This window comes from Cuculus canorus, chromosome Z, assembly GCF_017976375.1.
Source record: "Cuculus canorus isolate bCucCan1 chromosome Z, bCucCan1.pri, whole genome shotgun sequence".
NCBI classification, from domain to species: domain Eukaryota; kingdom Metazoa; phylum Chordata; class Aves; order Cuculiformes; family Cuculidae; genus Cuculus; species Cuculus canorus.
The window spans coordinates 11,937,475-11,953,977 of NC_071441.1; the positions used below are offsets into that span (position 1 = coordinate 11,937,475).

The window sequence follows — 16,503 nt, forward strand, 5'->3', positions numbered from 1 at the left end:
AAAGAGGGAAACACAACAGGATCTGTTTCAGTCTATGCAGTTCATCATTATAATCGAAAACACAAACATTCCAGAGGGGAAATAATAATACTCAAAACTAAACAATAGTGGGAAAGCTATCAGGTAATAACTTGTAGTGTAAATGGAAAAGTCAACAGAGTTTTGGAATGACAGAGAGAACTGTTATTAGACTTTATTATTTATTAAGACTACTCCATCTTTAACTTCTCATCTGTAGAGCCATAAACTTTGTGACAGATTCAAGGTGAAAAGACCTGTACCTTTAAAAGGGTAAATTGGTGGTTTTTAATCTTCATTTTAAAATAGAATAAAAAAGAGTAACCAAAATCAGTAAACAGCTTATCAAAATATCTAAGATTCTCTGTACTTTAACGTCAGCTCATAATAGTGTAGTGATTATTACCACTAAACCAGAAACCAGGTTTTAACTCTTATTCTAAAACAAGATATGTTCCATAGGACTTGATCACAGATTTCAATAAGTATATTTTTACTGTACTAGGTAAGAAAAGCATCTCTCAGCAACAGTAGTGCAAGCATCAAGTCTTCTAAAATTACTTTCTTCTTTATATTTAAAAACATTGTGGCTTCAGATAAACTTCAGATAAAATCTTAAAAGCTCAATAGAAGAAGGACATTTTATTATTTTTGTTGTTACTGACTGGCAGTTAATGAAATTATTCCAAGAAGTACAGGATATTTTGCTGCCATTAATTTCATTCTTGATCTACATTACTGCTTAGGCTAAAACATCATCTAATAATGTACATGACCAAGTTCTCGACTTTTCCTTTTCCTTATTGCTTTGCGTATCTATGACAAACATTACAGTTGCCTATGACAGCATTCTAGCATAACATATAGATGTGACTCGAAAGAAAATGGCTTAAATCTATTTTGATGCATGTGATGAAGCAAACATTAGGCATAGAATTCTAGTAACTGTAAGTCAGGGAATAGACAACTGTACCATGAGTATCATTCTTAAAAGCTGCAGTTTTATTTTACTAAATTATCTATGTTAAAAACAAATCTGTGCCTGGTGTGGAATTTCACTGCATCAAGTGTTACAATATTTTGTTTTCATTACAAACAAGCAGGAGAATGCACATAGAACAAGTGTTAAGAAACATGACAATAAATTAGAATATAATTTACAAAAGCAAAAATAATAATAAAGTAACAGTGTACCACATTAATATTGAGTATAAAATAATAAGCAACTAATCACAATAATACAAAGGTAATTTCAGTCTGTATTATTAAGGATATCTATGTGACATTCACTCCATTACAAAGTTCCTAAAGAAATGAACTATTTTTGGGTGTATACACCTTGTGGGTTTAATATCTAGATTTTTCTTTCCATTTTGATCTTCTTTTGCTGATAGTATTGCTCAGTGGATGTACTGGCACCAGATTGATTTCTGCATTTCATATTCTACTATTTGATTCTAAGCCTGTCATATTTCCAGCCTACACAAGTAGTCCTATTGTCACTATTTAGGAATATAACACTATTTAGCTTAGATTATATGGATGGCTACAGTGTAGCAGCAGCAATGAACTGTGCTGTGGAAACCAATTATTTTTCATTGAATTAGGTTTCATTTTTCGGTCTTAGTCTGAGTTTGTAAATCCACATACATTCTGTGTTTTGTTCCCTTTAACAATATAAACCAACATTGCTCCAGGGAGTTCTTCAAATTCCAACCTCAGTGCTGTTATGTTGCAGAGTAAACATTGGACTCCCTAGTGTTCTAGCACCAGTAAGAGAGCAAAATGTGTCTTTGGAAACACGCCTTACAATTTTCATGTCCTAAGTGAGGTAAAAAAAAAAAGAAAAGGTTTATTTTGAATACATAGAAAACCCTTTTCCTGTTAGCTGAAAAGACACATTTGCTGATAAACAAAATCATGCCCTGGAGAAAACTGGACACTGATACAGAGGCCTCTTGCTTACAGGGAATGCCATAGCAATCCCTTTCCCTTTTCTTGTATTTTGGACCTAGCCAGGGCATGCTAGCACCAAGGTGTTTTTTCAAAAGAATATATAAAGTCAATTCACTTAGCAGAGAAGGACTTTATACTGCCCTTAAACCTGATGTGCAACTCCAAAGATTGGGGTTTTTTTTTATCTACTGGTGTCAGTTTTAACAGGAGTTGTTCACATGGTGATGAGAGCAGCAGATAAGCATATGTGAATACACACAAGCCAAATGAAAATTCATTTCACTGGTCACAGGCATATGGAAATACTGGCAAGAGGTAGCAGGTGACAGGAATATGATGGTCATGAAGATGTGGGCTACACAAAAACCCAGGGACAGATTGTCAATATGTTGGGGGGATTTCATAGTATGAGTCCTTTTAACAATATTTATTGTTCCACGTTAACCAGCATTGGTAAATACTGTGCAATGCATTTGGCTTGTTATTGGTAAAATCCACTGGTACACTTCAATTTTTAACTTATTTTTCACTGAAATGAGTACTTTTTTAAAAAAGTGCTATTTGAGTTAGAATTTTAATGTTATTGTTCACACAACTTTAATTGCACTAAAACAAGGGAGGTGTAGTTGGACAGAAAAGCAAATTCATCAAGTACCTGCTGCAAAATGCAAGTGTTCAAGTACAATATATTAACATAAACAAGTACCTACTTTCCTTATTTCCTTGTTGAGTCAGATACATAATAGTGATGGGTAGGAGGATTACAATTTTTTATGGCAGATTTTTGAATGTGACTTGCCTAAGTAGTTTGGTCTCACATTTAAAAATACAAAGTATTTGGTGAATATTAAAAAATATGGTAAAATGAAATAAATGGAGTACAGCAGCAGAATAGTTGAAGCGTCTAGGTACTAGTGCAGAGGCATGAGTTTGTTCCAGCCTCATGCTGAAAGCTGCTGCTAGCTTTAAATACAGTCCCAGCTTTAAATATGTACCTGGACATTTAGGTGAAGGTGGTCTGCCTTCATTGTAGCCACCTCTATTCCAGTGTGCCTTACTCCTGATAGTCCATCAGGCCACTTGGCTCAAGCACACTTCTGACTTTTCATTTCAACGGAACCTAGGTACCTCCAAGAGTCACTTATTCTTTGGTTGTAATCCTCTCCCACTCAGACGTGGTCTCCTGAACTGCATATTCACATATTCCTTCTCATAAACAGATGCCCTCCTGCTAAGCTATCAAAGAAAGCAACATCTGGAATCCTTTTAAACTTTCAGCTTTACAAAGGATCATTGGTATTACACAGTAGGCTTATCTTTTGCAACATAATTAATTAGTTTTGCAGAATCAAAAGTAACATGTAAAACAGATCTAGATGCCCACAAAGTTATTTCCTTTTTGTGGCTGGTGTTGTAAACAAAAGTTAGCTGGAGTCAAAGTGTAAGTTCTAAGCAACCTCTTTGGCAGTAGTGAAGGAACTGGCAATATGGTCTTCACCACTGCTAGAGTCTGCCTCCTCCATGACACTGAAATATCCCCTTTAATTAGAAATCCCAGCTTCACTTTTACAGATTAGATGGCTATAAACCTGCAATGCAGATTTCATTTTGCTTCATAGCACACTTGTATTTCATGCACCACTGCAATAACTGTTGCACCTCTTAAAACTAAGTCCCTTGTGGTTGTTCTATTTAGTATAGCTTTATATATGGCTCACAGCAGTGTTTAGGAAATACAGATTACTCCAAAAGGAATTAGGTGGAATGAAGGAAAAATACATTTTTCTAAATTTCTGCTCCTTAAATAACATTTCCAAGATCATTTTATAATTTAAATTGTGGTGCTGCATCGTGAGATAAAATACTTAACATTTTTAAGCTATGACATTTTTTTGATTCGTCTTTACTTCCATAGTAGACCAAGTCATAACAGCTACATTTTAAACAGTTTTAAATACACATGGATTCAGTGTCATTGCTAAGTCCATAATAAAAACTATTTTAATGGTCCAAGGAGGTAAACAGACTTGGATTTAGTCAAAAGAACACAATTGTTCCACAGTAAGCTACTCTATGTGTGTTGTATGGATTTTTCCAATTTGATATCCCCTCCTTATACTGTGTCCAGCACTTTGGATTAATAAATCCCACTTCACAGAAGTTAAAATAATATTGAAATCCTGTCAGCTGGGGCTGACCAGTGGTTACGTTTTCCACAGGGTAATGCATTTGCAAAGGACGTCAATCTCATTCCACTGTGTGGCTTTCTTCGATGGACACTCTTCCACAATGATAATAACAAGCACGTTCTTGTGCTTTCTGTGGCTCAGTGTCCCTGGCAGGTCTTGCAGCACATCTGTCGGAAGTATGCTCGACTGCAGAACTTGAACTTCAGAACCAGTGGGCAATATGCCACTTTGTTCACATCTTTGCACTCTAATAATTAAGAGCATTAAAGAGAAAAATCAAATCAGAAATAAAAATGAAACACAAAGAAAAATTCACATTTAACACGCTTCTTCTCTACCCATCCACCTTGCCCTCTTCATAACTACTATTTCTAATCCAGCCTAGTGCACACAATATATTTTCAAAAGCCATAAAAATGTTTGCACGGCTTCTCTCCCAGACGTTTCAAAGTGTGCCCAGTTTGTCTTCAAATAATTACCATTTATTGGGATAAATGATCACTTTAGAGAGCTAGGAAATGTAAGCCAATTTTCTTACAGTACTTCTATACCTTTTTTCTCAGGAGTTATTTTATCCATCCACAAGAGGTTATCCAAAATCTAACATCAATCACACTATTAGGTATCATGCCTCTGCATTTCTAAGAATCCTCGCAATAGAACGTGCATTGCAGCTAACAGGGATGGAGAAAATGACAAATGTTATGAATAAAGGCACCAACGGCGTGAGTTCAGTGACTGGACTGGATGGCGGATTATACTTCAGATTTGGTTCCACAACTTATTTTATGAAGGAAAAGCCACTTTTATGCCTACAATAGAGACGAGAGATCTTTTCTGTTCATACTGGTGTTTTGTCTATGTGCTGTGCTTACTGCCTCAGCAGCCCTTATTGCATTGGCAGGTAACTCTCCCAAGAAGAAAGAACAAGAGCTCAACTATGCAGAGGAAGGATTCCTACTTTTCCAACACCCACAGTTTTCTCTAAAGTGACTCGTGGGGTACATCACAGAAGCACTGCTGGAATACGCTATACTGCTTCCATGGCTCAGTTTTCTTTCTGTAGAAAGATGGTGGGAATAGGGAATGGAATAGTTTGGTCCAGGCCCAGTTATTATTCTCATATAGCTGGAGACAGAGCTGTATCAGAGAGCTCAGAGGTACACTCAGGTTCTACAGCTCAGACATTTCTGATGCAGTCTTCCTTTGCTCTGGAGTGAATACTGTGATAGATGCCTGATAGGGGATTTTTACTTAATAGCATTTGTGCAGTTCTTTCCAAACTGATATTAAAATAAGATTTTGGCAAGAAGCTTCGCTTCACATGCAGGAAGATAGAAAAGGTGCAAGCAGAGAAAAAATAAAACACGTAAGCAATGGGAAAAATGAAATTAGATTAATTCCCCAGAAAAAGATTTGTCTCAAAACAATTCCATAAGGTTTTATTCTTTTAAGGTTGCATCCTAAAGTTTCCTCCTACATTCTTTCTCTAATTACAGCAGTAGTTTCACCATTATCATATTTTTATTGATTTGATATCTAGAAATGAAGACTAGAGACCAGGATGATGATGATGCTCCAAGGCCTGACAGAACAACAGTCCTTCACTCCAAGATGACCGTAAGCCAAACACGAGAGACTTCAGGGTCTGTACTGAACAGTATTTCTGATAGTGTCAATATGCATGCTTTTAGCTAGATAAGTAGAGGTCATGAAGTTTAAACTTTCATTTTTGTCTTTTTACTCCACCTAACCAATGTTTCATGTACTATTTTTGTAGGTTTTTTTATTTTCAATTCAGAATCTTCTTCTGAAAGGATATAGGTATTTTAAATCATTAAATGAACTTTGAGATTACATTTCCTTTGAACCACCGGTGCCATTTAATCACTTACAAATAATCAGTGGTTTCCAGTAAATGCCTTCAATGTGGAACATAAGCAAAAATGGGACACTCAGTGGCAACGTGCTGCGAACTGTATCTACTGGAAGACACTGTGCTTTGTCTTTTTTCCCTCGATTCTTAGTAACTGTGCTAATGAAGATGCATGGCTTTCAATGAGGAACTGGTTTACACCTGGCCCACTCAGAGTGCACGCCAAGGAGCTGAATCTGGAGCACTACGTAAGTGATTTTCAACATTTTCTATTTGTGGATCCCAAAAATTTTCCAGTGAAGGTGTAGGTCCCTGAAAAACCCTAATATCAAGAGGCTTTTCATTGTTATCCTGCATAGATCCACTGTCAATAAGTTCACAGCCACCCAGTGTACATAGATGACACAAAGAAAACCACTGATTGTATTCATTTACAGGAGACTAGCATATTTTCCTGACAGCACTGAACAATTACTAACATAATGACTATAAATAACAACATGACCTTGTCATCTTGAAATTAAGAGGACACTGGGACTAAATCATGCCCACTTGTAAGTACTTTATTATCTGAACAGTTGTGTTTGGAAATAAAATATCACTTAGCCTTTGAGCTTTAAAGGGCAGAAAGTTTCCTAGACTAATAATCATCATGTAAAGATTTCTTGAGAGCACCAAACAAAAATGGGAATTGAAACAACGAAACAAAATTCTACTATGAAGATGTTTTTAAAATGTCAACATGGGATGATAAGCCTCTATTTAAAATTAAAACTTCCAAGCACTAAGTTACGGTGCTCGTAACCTAATTCATCAGTGTATTTCTAGAAAGGTTCTATTATTTTCCCATTTCATCACAAACATCTCTATTTGACAATCTTTTATGACAATTGTGAATCTGCAGTGTGAACCCGAATGGATACAGTAGGTATTGAATGAACAGCAAATCATGGTAAACTGCAGCATAAATTTGGCTTTGTTTTGAAATTTAAATCAGAGTATCTATTCCATATAAATAAGATATTAAACTCCAAAGTAGCTGGAGAACCTGTGTAAAAGATATTCATATACTGCATAGAGATTAGTTATGTTAAAAAAAGCAACGTTAGTGACATCATGATCAAGTACCCAAAATCTAAGAAATTTCAAAATTAAAAATAATAACTGTTTTAAAAGAACTATTATTGCTGTGCAATCTGTCTTCATTTTTGGACATGTGTGTTTTGGTAACTTTTTTATCTCTTTCCCCTTCCTTACAAAATGAAATGTACTCATCTGGTGAGCAACCATTCTAAATTTTTATAATTAATGAAGAAACTTCATTTTACTGCCTACCACTCCAATTCTACTTGAAGACAGCATTTCCTAATACGTTGGCTTGGACAGTTCATGAGTTCAGGTCTGGAGCCTCCCATAAACACTAATAAGCTTATTTTGACATAATTATCTAATATATCCTCCACCAGTAATTTGTTACAATGAAGCTAGTTAATTGTCTGATTAAATAGGAATGTATCGTACAAAAATTCTGTAATTATTTCAAACATGCAATAGAAATTAAAGAAATCAAAAGTTAAGTAGAAGAAGCTGACAAGTAAGGCAAAGTATTATGACAGGCTTGTAGCACTGCATACCGTTAGATACGTGGTCCCAGCCATTCTATGAACATATAATTAACTATTTTTGCCACTACATTTTTATGTTAACTACTGACAGAGCACGTGGAAGGTCAGCAGATGAGAAGCATATCATGTTCCCCCTGCTACTAGGGACATTTCCAATGAACCAATAAAGAGAGTGGAAAATTAATGACACAAAATGACAGTATAGGCTATATATTTTTAAGGGTAGATTTTTAAACAAAGAACCTGTACTTAGTTTTTTATCGGCTTTACCTTTGAACTACAGTGCCTAATTAGAAAATAATTACAAAAAATTAATTCATAGGCTGAGGGACCATGCCATGCAGACTTTTACTAATAAATTAATGCCTTAATTTATATTACTTATACTTATATTTTTATTAATAAATTAATATTGACCATGTCACTTCACTCTTTGCAGAATCACAATAAAATGGCATACTTACCTTCTGTGTTGGAAATGGGAGTGCTGTCACATTTACTCTCACACTGCTGCATTGCTGGAGGTCTAAGTGTTTCTGAGCACTCATTGGATGCTTGTCCTGTGTATGAAAGGCACTGTACAGTTCTCATCTGCTGCCCGAGACCACACTGTGCAGAACACTGAAAATAAAGAAGATAAAAAGTTAAAACAACTTGTATACAATTTTTAAATCTAAAATAAGATAACAGGAAAGCAATCAGAAACAATACACAAGCACAAATTTTAAAGATGACGGGCATCTGAAAACATTTTGTTAATACAGGAAATAATTTTCATAAAATAGGTTAGATTTTTTTCTTTTTTTCACAGTATATGTGATCACTTGTCTTTCAAAGGAAATTAAACACAATGCAATGTTAACTCCCTGAACAGTTCAGATCTGAATTATATAAGAATATAATTTACACTGTATCATATATCATCTCTGAGTTTAAGTTCAAGAGAGAAATAATCTCTTTAGAATAAAGAAAAATCAAAGAGAACAAGAATTCAGATCTGCTAGCAGAATTTTTTTAAGGAAAAAGAAAACTACCATTCAAACAAAACTGCTTTTGATTTTTAATGTCTGTAACTAAACAGTGGTTTAGTATAAAATCAATTTAAGACAAAAGTACATCAGGACAACTACCGTAAAAGAAAAGTCATTAGACTGTAATACCGTAAGTGATTGTCCTGTGGTTAATTAAGCCAAAGTGGTTTGTTTTCATTAGTGACAAATTACTCAGCAAACTTAGAAACTGAAACATCCATTCACGACTTTAAAAACAGGCCATGGATCACAATTGAAATACAAAAACATAAGGAAAGAAGGAAACTCAGTATATCATACGCAGAAACACTGCACAACAGCAGCACTATTTGGCCCGACCTCTAACAATTTACTCACCTGTCTGATAATTCAGCATATTTTACGTAAAATTACCTAGATCTCAAGTTTTTTTGAGCTATATAGACATAGATATAGATATATACCTCTTACTAAAACAGGAATTGGCTCTGTATTTCCATCACGTTTCTCAAAGAAGTTAAATGCGTTTTTGAAACATGAAGTATTGCAAAATTGCTATATCCCAAGATCTCCACTCAAAAAAATCCCCATAGTAAGAACTAACTACTTTTTTAGAAATTTAATACAGAAACTCATTCATTAGAAACTAGATTGCTGTCAGCAAATCCTTTATAGTTCGTCAGACAAAGATCACTCAGAATCACATTTCATCTGAGATAAACAGGGGAGAAGCTGTTGTTTCAGTCATGGGAACCATCTCTTTTCCATTTCCAGAAACATCTTATCCTTAGGAGGTGCTACTGTGTAGGAGATTAACAGCAATAAATACTTAAATGCACTCTCTTACCTGTCCCCAGTCTCCAGTAACCCAGCGAGGAGGAGGACATCGGCCTAAACTACAGCGGATGCGTACTGGTGGCTTGCTTTCCTCTTGACATTGCGAGGCTGGAAAAGTTTTTAAAAGATCGCTGCTTTTGCACAGAACAATTCGGTGTTTGAATCCTGGGCCACACTTTGGTGTGCACTGAAAGAATATTGATATAAATAAACAACGAAAATCTCAGTAAAATCAATAGAAGTGACAAAAGCAAGGAGAACGTATTTACAGTCTTACACTTAAACTTACTCTTAAACTATAATCACAATTTCCCCAAAATGTTAAAGATAACTTTAAAATGTTTAGAAACACAAACAAGCCGGTCAAAGACACCTTTATCAAGTTCAAGTTTTTATAAGTTTTATTTTGCTACACGTAGATATCCTTTGCTATTTATATTTAGGCTATGGTGTTACTATTTACTTTCATATCTAAGAGCCTTTAGGTAAGGCTTAAGAAAAACATTTTGCTACAAAGTAGAAAAGTCTGCCACATGCAGCACATTTATGAAATAAACTTGAGCGTGCATTTCAGAAATTAAAAGTAGAACTCTATGGTATTAATATGGCCTTTGTACAGTCTTTCTCCACCTCACTTGTAGACTACTGAGCTACAAAAAACACATACTCCCTAAATCAACATATGGGACTAGAAATGCTCTTCTAGTCTCTGTAGAAAGTCGGTAATTCAGATAGGCATATTGGACCCTCCCCTATAAGGCATGCTTTTCTCTACCTTCCTACTTCAATTTTAATTCTGTTTACACACAGTTCTTGTTTTTCCTCCTTTTATCACTCCTCTGCTTGTTCTAACAGCAAGTAGACAACAAAACAGCAATATGAAAGGAAGCAGGTCTGATGACCTCTTCTTTTCCTCCTCTTTCTTCACAGTGGTTTCCCCCCATGTTCTCCTTTTTTGGTACTGACTATTAACTGTCTTTTACATTAGTACAACTGCAGAATTAGGAAAAGACAAGGGCTAACAAAATTAAAGCTCAAGGCTTTCCCAAAACTGGTCCCTCTTTACCATCTGACCAGGAGATTTTGCAAGCACGGTTTCAGAATTTCCTATCCCATGTTAACCTTATCCCACAAGCATATCTGCAGCATTTGGACCAGAATCAGTTTCTGACAGCAAAAACCTTACAAACAGATTATGCTAAACCTCTCAAAAGTGGAACTGCCTTTCATATGAAATCAGCTGTAGAGACAAAACATAAGCTGGGAACTAATATGTGGAACTGAAGCAATATTCAAAAGCCCTTCAAGACATCAAGACATCCTTCAACAACTTGGGGGGGGGGGAATCTCTCGAGATTAATTATCATAAAAATTGCTTGAGTGATCCAAACTTTACTGTTGCATGTGTAAACTTGAAGCAATTCTTCCTTAAAGAAATTTTAAAACAGCTCCACAGTACTATGAAAGTATTGTTATTTCCTATACATATGTAAAGGTATGTTTGTATATGTACCTCAGAACGAGCTCTTTAGGAAAATCACTGAGAGTGAGCCCACTTGACCTAGTCAATACAACACGGACAGGTTTATCCTATATCTTATTTTAGATTTAGAATTTTAAACTGGGCTGCATAGAGATGGGTCTTCCGTTTGGAGTTTATAACCCAGAACTTCAAAATGGGTATATAATTACCTTCCTTAAAATGTAATCTTCCATATGATATTCCATCCTTTCCTAACAAGGTACTGCCCCCTCATCTGCAGTTGTTCAGTGTTCAGAATTCTGATACCTGTTCAATTGTCTTCATACCAAAGAGGCTTTAACCCCAAATCTTGTGTACCGTAAGGACTTGCCTACTAGAAAACTAGGAGACAGAGGGAAGTAAAGGGAAAAAATATCTCTATCTGGCTGGCTGAACCGCAAAAAGAATATTGATGCTAAACAAAGACCAGAAAAGAATGACAGTGAATTTGTGCGGTCTTCAGCATCATGACCATAACTCCTTGGTTCTGGTCTGAATTCCACGGAATATTGCACGTGTTTTCTCCCACAAATATTTCATGCCAAATTCACGACTTTTAAGCAGGAACTAGAAGCAAGTGCTCCTTCCTAGGCGAGTGCTTAAATATCACTTGCACTCAGTCTCTTCTCAGTGTTCAACTCTCCGCTTTTGAGTTCACCCCTTTTCATTTTTATGCTTGTCAGAAAATCATATAAAGATATACATATAAATGCTCATATGTGTATTACTATAGGAATTTTAATACATCATATTTGTAGAAACTCAGAATAGAAAAAAAAAGGAATTTTTCTCATTATATTAAAATGTTATCATCAGCCAAGACAGTTTACCCAGCTACACCAGGCAAATTTCATAGCAGAAAGAAGTCGGTATTGCTGGTATTGTTTCAGGATCCTGAATATTGTTCAAAATACACTCTGCTTGTATAAAAGCCTGGATACGAAGACCTTAAAATGTTGTTCAAGCTTCTCCTGAGGGTGGCAATGTTCATAGCTCTAAGGATGATGTACTAGTGAGCAATGACTCAAGGAGGTAATGAAAGGGCAATAGCATATTGACAACACATATCTGTTGCTCTGTAACTTGTCATATGTATACTATTATTTGTTAGTACTACGATGATGCCAAGATATTCCAAACAGAAATAAAGTGCTGTGGTAATGGATGCAAAGAGCTTACAAACTTTCAATGCCACAGATGCAGTATGATAAGAGTCTTCAACTGAACATCCCTTCATCTTCAACCGAACACACATTTGACAATTCACTGTGCCATTTTTACAATGAGAAAAGTTGCTGAAAGATATCACTTTTTCACAGGTTTCAGAGTATAAAGTTGACAATTATTTATAGAGTGATTAAAAAAATACCCGTTATCTTAAACTGAATAAAGCTAGAGATAGATCAAGGTATAGCCTGGGGATGTCTTATCTGTTTTATGATAGTAGATTATTAACAAAACCCGGTACAAATAACAGGAGATTGATAATGTGAGGAAAAGCATCGGTCTGACAAAGTAATGAAACAAAACAAAAAAAAATACACAAGAAGTTTACATGGTTTTTTAGAAGCTTCTTCTTTGATGTAAAAGCTCACTAAAATGGCATTTCATTTGTAAGTCTTTACAGAACAAAACCAGTTGAACACCACAGCAAAGTGACACATTCTTCTTTTGTTCAAACAAAAATAACATGTATAATATAATAATTTAAAAGTTGTCTAAAGAACTAGTTTCTTCAGCTGAGAACAACAGATAGAGATTATACAAGCATGAAATTCAGACAGCAAAGAGACGAACAACAACAGCTTCCGTGGCTGCTCACAGAACAGTAATTTAACTCGCAAATATTACTACTTTTAAGTACTGCCACAATGCTTAGTACTAATTAATAGCAGATGGAGTCTCCATCCTTGGAGATACTAAAAAGTTGTCTGGACATGGTCCTCAGTAACTGGCTCTGGCTTTAAGTGGCCCCATTTGAGCAGAGCAGGTTGGAGAAGACAACTTTCAGAGGTCCCTTCCAACCGCAATCATTTTGTGGTTTGGAGAACTACATTACCTGCATTAACAAATAACGGTAAGAGTGGTTCTGTAGCACTTCTGTGGGTGCTCACAGTGATGCTAGTAGGCTTCCTTCTGGAGCTAAAAGTATCTGTATATATAAATATGAGATCTGTGTAACTACAGGCACATCAGCCTTCTAGAGTGTCCAGTATTTATCATTTACTTCGAATGAAAGACTGTTTAAAGGCAAGTAAGTACACAGAATAATTAGATACAATGAGTCATCGGTGTATCATTGGTAGATTATTCTAGTTTATTCTAACAGTTTCAATCTTTTTAGACAAAGGAAGTGGAGCAGTTCTAACCTACTTGGGCTTCAGTGAAGTATTTGAAAGGGGGGATAAAAACTGGGTAAAGTTTAGGAATTGAAAGATGCTACCTGCAAAGACTTTCTAGGATCAGTCATAGGACTAATCTGAATATTTCTTTGCAGTCTACTTAATGATGTCCATACAAAGTAGTTTCAGTTGTTCAGTATTTCTGAAATTACTGAAACTAGCAGACAGGTAGGTAGGTAGGTAACTGACTTTGTTGCTACAGAGATATGCTCTACAGAAAGAGCTGGACAGCCATGAAGGCATTGATAATCGAAATTAATGGAAGTTCAGCAGTATGACATGTAGGAGCATGTATTTAAAAACAGTACAAGAAATAAAAGAAGGAGGATAAAGATCTGGATATATTAACAGATTCTAAGATGCCATTATGTAATCAATATGTGATAGCTGTCGAACTGAAGAAGCTTATTTAGGGTATACTGACACACTGTAGGTTACAAGTATTTTAAGCAGAGGCAGAAAACAAAAGATAGTCAAAGACTGAAGTTCTGGAATAGTTTACCAAGAAGCAGCGGGACAAAATCCCAAATTAACTCATTTTAAAACACAGTTTAATCAATTTATGAAAACAATTATGTGACATTGTCGCATTTGACACCAAGGACACAGACATGGAAGAAACTCAGAAAATCCTAACCTGCAAGTACTCACAAAGGCTATTTTGAGATAAAAAGTGGAGTGAGATGGAAGTCCTGGGTAGCGAGGATCGGAAAAAGTACACAGACACTTTTGCACTCTGATTTGCATGTGATGCAGTCCCATTCAAATGTATCTGCCTTTCCTTTCAGCTACACTGGTTCACATTAATACTTGAATCAGTATAAGGTATAGTATAAGCTATATATAAGCTCAGATATTACCATAGTGGAAAATAGATGTTCTCATTTTAATAAAGAGAATAACAGCTTTCAGGTCTGCCTCTTAGGGCTTGTTGCTAAGAAAGATGACATTTAACATCAGCTCAGATACTTCAGGGGGGAAAAGAAAAAAAAAAAAAAGAGAAGCAGTTTATCCTGGCTTCTGATTTTGTAAAACCATCAACTCTACTATCCAGATATTTGCCTGTTCAAAGAACAATGGAAATGGAAATTTCTGTTTTCTTTAAGAAAATAATCTCACACTAAATGGCTATTTTCTGTGTTCCTTTGTTTCATTGCCTTTTTTTATTACTTTCCTGTTCTGTTTTGTATTTTATTAATTTTCTATCATGATTAATAAAAACAGATCACAATCATTTCACAAAACAACAGAACTGACAACATGAAAGGAAAGAAAAAAGAAAAAACTGCTTCCATGCTAAATCTATGAGGTTTTGAACTTCTCATTATCCCTTTACTGAGCAAGCAGTGATACAAAATGTATTCATATTCAGTGGTCAGAGCTCTAGTCTCCACTATTACCAATGGACTAACAGAGCAAAACTTACTTACTTCTGACCAGTCCAAAGCAACCCACTGTGGAGGACAGGACTGATTGTTACAGGCCTCTTTTTCAACAGGCCGGTGTGTTAAACAGTTGGTATTGTCCAGTGTCTCCTCCTCAGAAGGTCCAATCTTTCTGATACAGAGAACTGTTCGTGAACGCATACCTCCATCACAGGTTTTACTGCATTCTGACCAATCTCCTATACACCATCTGGACAGAAAAAATTAGGAGACTAAGTTAATATACTTCAGAAACAGAGTAGATAACTGTACAGACCCAGAATCCAAATAGTTTAAATTACTCAACTTAAATAATTGTTAACAATACACTTATTCAGAGAAGGCTGAAGTGCTGATTTTTAGTTGGTATATGACTTGCTAAAGTGCATTCTCAGGTACCTTCTATGTTCATGCTGTATGACAAGAAATCACATTAATAACTCCTGGAACTACCTGTATAATTTCTACATTGTGAATAAACATAGCCTTCGCTGATGCTCAGAGAATTAAGTATAAGATTAACCGGCATTCAGTTAGAAAAAGTACAGTTTTTGAAACTTTTGGTTCACACCACAAGGAAAGTGGTATTGTGCTAATTAAAAAAAGGAAATCTTTTTCCACTATCTGTAAAGATAAAGTCTTTCTGGGTGATAAATCTTCCAGTCAAAAGGGTCAAACTTCTTTGGGTAACTATCTGTTTTATTTGAACAGCCTTCTTCTGGACTACTTACAGGATCAGGAATCAAGAACCCTTCCTTACGAGTTTGGCACTTTGTATTCACCCTGTGAGGAACATCAGAGTGGAGGCAGACGTCGGCTGAACTGCTCTGACACATTCAAGCAGATGCTGATTAATACACACTACTCAATTTAAGAATCTTGATTACTTGAGTTTCACTATGTTCATCAATGTCCCTGCTGTACTGGACAGAGGATCTAGGTGTCCTGCTTTGTGGGTTGGTTTTTTTTCTCCTTCTTTTTGTTTTTTAAATAATGTTAGTGTAAAAAATAAAAATTACAAAGTAGTAGTATGCTACTACAACTCCTTTAAGTGCCAATTTGTTAAGTCACACAAAGGAAGGGATAGTGATGTGTTCAGTAAAAAGGAACTGACCAAACATCACCACTTCCCAAGTTCTGCTCCCAGTACATGGTGTGGAGTTTAGTTAGTGCCCTTAGAGTCATGTTCAAGAAACTTATCCAAACGGAAACGAAGTGCATATTCTTGTAGGGGAAACTTCTTTACAAAAAGACTGTAGGAACAATGATTTAAACCTACTTTAGACTTGTTTGTGAGACAGGACATTCACATTCAAACACACTCAAGGTGAGAGCAGTGTAATGGCTTCACTTCTGTTTATGTCAAGTAATGTACATGACACATGTACATGTTCTGTTTATGTCAAGTAATGTCAATGTACATGACACAGGGAGAGTAAGTGTAGAAAACACTGCTTTGCCATCCTGCAACCAGTCACCACATCAGGGAAGCAGCTGAAACTCTGGGAGGAAATCAGCTGAACGAAGACTTGTTAGGATTTTAGTGCATTATACTCATTTCATTCCTCCTGCTGTCCTTCATGCCACAATTTCACAGTTTCTAAGAGAGATTTTAAACAGACCATGGTATTTTTTTATTATGCA

At 35.7% G+C, this 16,503-nt stretch overlaps 1 protein-coding gene across 6 annotated transcripts in view; it reads right to left on the minus strand.

Annotated features, from left to right (window-relative positions):
- Positions 1-265: 265 nt before the first annotated feature.
- Positions 266-16,503, minus strand: part of ADAMTS6 (ADAM metallopeptidase with thrombospondin type 1 motif 6) — a 143,224-nt gene continuing 126,986 nt past the window's right edge. For 3 of the 6 annotated variants that reach the window (XM_009559583.2, XM_054054768.1, XM_054054767.1), the window contains 4 exons: positions 14,866-15,070; positions 9,522-9,698; positions 8,129-8,285; positions 266-4,410 (listed from right to left, as the gene is read on the minus strand). In XM_009559583.2, coding sequence (XP_009557878.1) covers positions 4,301-4,410; positions 8,129-8,285; positions 9,522-9,698; positions 14,866-15,070 — 649 coding nt within the window. In that variant the 3' untranslated portion in view covers positions 266-4,300. The remainder of the gene's footprint in view (positions 4,411-8,128; positions 8,286-9,521; positions 9,699-14,865; positions 15,071-16,503) is intronic. The other 3 variants (XM_054054772.1, XM_054054770.1, XM_054054771.1) reach the window with 1 other exon arrangement.